Source organism: Polistes canadensis, unplaced genomic scaffold (genome assembly GCF_001313835.1).
Source record: "Polistes canadensis isolate GaletaPanama2010 unplaced genomic scaffold, ASM131383v1 scaffold_8, whole genome shotgun sequence".
Classification (NCBI taxonomy): Eukaryota; Metazoa; Arthropoda; class Insecta; order Hymenoptera; family Vespidae; genus Polistes; species Polistes canadensis.
The window spans coordinates 187,488-192,486 of NW_014569555.1; the positions used below are offsets into that span (position 1 = coordinate 187,488).

A 4,999-nucleotide genomic window follows, 5' to 3' on the forward strand; every position below is an offset into this window, starting at 1 on the left:
CACCCCACGGACAATTTTATGATTTAACTCGGTGGACGAGGGAAGCCTGCGGTTGTTCCGTTGAGCTCGAATACTCGCACGCATGATGCACTCTCTCTCTCTCTCTCTCTCTCTTTCTCTCACTCATTCCCTCTCTCTCTCTCTTTTTCTTTCTTTCTTTCTCTTTTTCTCACTCTCTCTCTCTCTCTCTCTCTCTCTCTGTAGCTGGGTTGTGTTATATACGAATGAGAATTCCTTTTTTACCAGATGAATCCTTTAGTCTCGTTCATTTGACTCTATGAAAAAAGAAAAAAACAACAACGTACACAATCTACCATCATTTAATCCTTTATTTGCTTTTCTTATATTTTATTTATATTATTTTTCCTTCTTCATTATTTTCTTTTCTCATTATTTCCATTTTCTCTTCTAGATATCTCTTGAAAACAATAACGATGAAATTAATTGTTCACGAATACTTAACACCAAACTGATCTCATTCTCTTCCACGATTAACGCCTAGTCTCGATCAGAAGCGTATGCGCTGGTGAGATTAATGGATTGGACAATTTGTTAGCTTTCCCTCGTTCTAACTAACGTCGTTCTACCAATCCAGAAAGAGAGAGAGAGAGATAGAGAGAGAGAAAGACAAATGCACAAACCAATTGCCACGATTATTCTCTATTCCGGTCCTTGCGTTCTTCCAACGGTAACACATGGGTTCCTAGTTTTCAAAAATAAATCTACGATTTTTGAAATATTCTTTTTCTTTGGGTACTTTGCATCGCCCTCCCCCCCCCCCACCGTTTACCAACGAAAGAATCTGAACTCCCGACTAATAACGATCTCCAGCAACGTTGCCTTCACTGAATAAAATAAAAAACAAAGAAATACGAAACAACGTAAAGCATTACGAAAGGACGAGGAGGCATAAAAGGGTAGATTTGAAATCAAGTTGCGTGACCGACTGGTCTCAGCCGAACAAAAGGTTTCTTGCATTTCTAAATCGAATTAAACTCTCAACCGGCACGCCATTCTTCATTTCCTCGTATCGTGAATATGAAAGAAGAATATATTTATGACGTTAGATCGTACTCGTTCTACGATCACGATGATCTAGGATTATCCGCAATTCTTTAACGAAATTTTTTCGGAATCTGTGTTTCTTCCCTCTTTTTCTTTCAATAAAAAGATGCAACAGATTTTTTTTCTCCACTAATCTTACGTCTTCTAAGCGTACGTAGAAATCAAATAATTATCTCGATAAAAATATAATAAGATAACCCTAAACCCTTTCATCTTTTTTTTTTCGTACATTATCGTATACACGCGTTGATATGAATTATAAAAGAAGAAGATTCGATTTCGATTTCGATCACCTTGACAGAGGATTAAAAGTACATCACGAAAGGACATCTCTTCTCATATGGAAACGAGGAGGCGGAGGTAGAGGAGGAGTAGAAGAGTCAAGTTCGCGTGACTGGACGTATTCGAGGGTAGAAAAAGGTTTCTTACATTCGTAAATCGAATTAAGATATCAACCGGCACGTCAGCCACGATTGAGGAGATTGAATGATATAAAAGAGCCCAGCAAATTTGGTGTAGACCAAGTGAGTTGCGGAACGTGCTGTCAACCGCGTCTCACTTCAATTCCGATCAGAAAAAGGACCGTAGACACTTTAGTAAAAGTTCACATAACCTGACTTGGCGTAAGCTATAAATTAATTAATTAATTAATCTCGTTAAAATATTGTTACAAATTATAAACAAAACAAAACAAAACACATAAGATCAGAACTTTGAATATACAATTAGAAAAACAATATTATGTTTTAATTTAATTATTGGTTTCTTCGTTATCAACGATAGTTATCTATCCAAGGTCCGAAGGATTGAAAACCTTTTGGACGTGGATAGGATCCGTCTAGTCGACGATTAAAACTCTTCGTTCAGACACCTCGTATCTCTTGAAAGATCCATTTTAACGATTCGTCAGTCTACCAACCAACGACACAGACTTCAAGGATGCTGCTACAGAACTATACCTTCGAGAATGGCCCTCAGGCTTTTGTCAGCGGAATGGGGTAGGTAAAACGTAACTCCTCCATCCTTTTTCGTTTTGTTGTCCTTTTTTTTTTTCTTTTTTCTCTTTCATAATCACTCGACATTGTTCCGAGGATGAAAGGAGAGAAATAATCCGGCGAAGTAGACACAGGAAGCTTACGTGCGTACGCGAATCCCTTTTTTCTCTCTTCTTATCATCCTCCTCTGTTTCTCTCTTTATCCGACTATCGTGCAACTATAATCGCTAATATAATATGATTTTACGAAAAAAAAAAAAAAAAAGAGTAGAAAACAAAATATTAAATGTAAAATAATAAAAATATAACGAACAAATATTCAATCTAACGACGATCAAATTAATCAGTCAGAAGGTTACTACGTTCTTATCATCCTTCCCGTTAACAATTCCTTTACGAAGCTAATAATACTCGGTACGTCGATAAGAGAGGGTCGAAAATGTCAAGAAGAAAAAGGGATTATAATTCTTGTCTATCTAACTTTAATAAGGACTCGGTACTTATCGAAACTTTCTTTCGAGATAAAACGTTTTAACGTCCCAATTTCTATGACTTGTCTTCTCTTATTATCATTAGAGACGTTCAACAAATGCAAGAAAGGTATTTGGGTTGGAACGTACCACCGGAACACATGGGACTCGTGCACGTTCATTGGAGGGCATATCTCGCACCTGGAAAGTATTGGCACATTGGTATCTCTCTTATTTATTTTATGCTGTTTGTCATGTCCGTCGTTGGAAATGGATGCGTCGTATGGATATTTACCACGTACGTACATATGTCCAAAGTTAACGAGAAATTATTATCATTGTTATTAACTATTATCTACTCACACACACAAACACACACAAACACATACACACGTGCCGTTTTCATTATATTTTATATTACATTTGTCGAATATAAGTTTAACTTAACGCCATCTTTAGGCTGTTTACAGTAGTACCGTGTTTAGAATTTGCCTGGTATCGTATTCTGATAAAATTGAAATGCTTGTTACAGATCAAAAAATTTGAGGACACCCTCGAACATGTTCATCGTTAACCTTGCCATCTTCGATCTGGTGATGGCAGCTGAAATACCACACTTCTTAATAAATAGTTTCCTACAACGCATTTGGGGCTGGGAATTGGGTTGCAACATATTTGCACTCTTAGGAAGTATTTCCGGTATTGGACAAGCGATCACTAATGCTGCTATTGCCTATGATCGTTACAGGTATCTCTAACGTTTTCTTTACATCAAACATCAGATAAGATATCCGCGAATAATATTAACTATTTGATACAAAACATTAAATACAAATTTGATTTTCCTTATAATAATAATTATTATTATTATCATTTATTTATTATCTTTTAGAACAATATCGTGTCCAATAGATGGTAGACTTAACGGATCGCAAGCTGGATTAATCATTGCGTTTACTTGGTTCTGGGTTTTACCATTTTCAATTTTACCGCTTGTCGAGATATGGGGCAGATACGTACCAGGTATAACGATGATTTTATCCTCTGACGATTTTATTCATCACAGATTATTTATCTAAGTTTGATATTTCAGAGGGATACCTAACCACCTGCAGCTTTGATTTTCTATCAGATAACTCGGACACGAGAGTATTCGTGGGATCTATCTTCATCTGGTCTTACGCGATACCATTAAGCCTTATCGTATACTTTTATTCTCAATTAATTAGATCCATTAGACAGCACGAAAAAATGCTTCGAGATCAGGCTAAAAAAATGAACGTCAAATCATTAGTATCAAATCAGGATAAGGAAAGATGCGTTGAACTTAGAATCGCTAAAGTAGCTTTCACAATTTTCTTCCTCTTCCTTTGCGCGTGGACACCTTATGCAATTGTTGCAATGATCGGTGCTTTTGGAAATAGGTATGACAATATACAGAATGTATTGTATAATTATTTTTTTTATTATTTGATGATTATTTACTAGATCATTTGATAGATTCTTCAATTTAATTATGAATTTATTTGTTCTTAGCGAATTGTTGACACCTCATGTTGGTATGTTACCAGCAATTTTCGCTAAAAGTGTTTCCTGCATAGATCCATGGATTTATGCTATCAATCATCCGAGGTAATTTTTATTTTTATATCTGTAAAAATCAAATTATTTAGATAACTCATTTTTCTATGATTAAATTGAATATTTTGTTCATGAAGGTATCGTCAAGAATTAGAAAAGCGATGCAAGTGGATGGGAATACGCGAACCGGAACCAGTTTCAGATAATGTTTCAGCGCAGACCGAAAAAATTAAGACGGACGAACCATAATTTTAAATATTTCATGTTCCTTAATGAAAATTCGAAATCGTTTGGGAAAGGACAGTTGTTCGAATCGTATTGAAAACCCACCACCAATACGATATCGATTTTTTTTCTCCCATACGATTTCTTTTACTTGTCAATATATTCTATATACAAATTGTTATATTAATATTCTATATACAAATTATTATATTAATATGTTGTATAAAAGTTATTATTATTATTATTATTATTATTATTATTATTATTATTATTATTATTATTATTAAATAGTAGTACGTGGTACACACACGCTAAATTGTGGTTTCTTATATAAATTTGAATAAAGCAAGCATCGAATGAGATAACGTTTCGTTTCTTATCAACTCATGAGCTTAAATTAAATTGTATTAAAATTTTAAATGTTGTGTTTTCTTCCTTATCGAGAACGAGTAAAATACGAAGCAGATTTTACCCTCTGTTAAATCAATATCTCGAACTTTATCTACTAACGGCAAGAGCTAAGGGTTGTTAAAATTTCAGAATTCTATCAAAGATGTCAGTCGTTCGTTATGTTTTTCGCGATATTTTAGAAAAACAATAAAATAAAAAAGAACAGAAATATTTGACATCATTCAACGTTATCGATTATTCATTCAATCAAAT

The 4,999-nt window shown here is 34.5% G+C and overlaps 1 protein-coding gene across 2 annotated transcripts; it reads left to right on the forward strand.

The window, feature by feature from the left end:
• Positions 1–1,592: 1,592 nt before the first annotated feature.
• LOC106792028 (opsin, blue-sensitive-like) lies at positions 1,593–4,641 on the forward strand. Of its 2 annotated transcripts, none has more exons than XM_014758139.1 (8): positions 1,593–1,688; positions 1,849–2,063; positions 2,637–2,828; positions 3,063–3,278; positions 3,423–3,553; positions 3,624–3,954; positions 4,067–4,162; positions 4,249–4,641. In XM_014758139.1, exons 2-8 carry the CDS (start codon positions 2,005–2,007, stop codon positions 4,358–4,360), a joined length of 1,137 nt encoding a protein of 378 aa, XP_014613625.1. In that variant the 5' UTR covers positions 1,593–1,688; positions 1,849–2,004; the 3' UTR covers positions 4,361–4,641. The 2 variants fall into 2 exon arrangements, with proteins under 2 accessions (XP_014613625.1, XP_014613632.1); XM_014758146.1 differs by having other exon boundaries at positions 1,862–2,063.
• Positions 4,642–4,999: the final 358 nt, after the last annotated feature.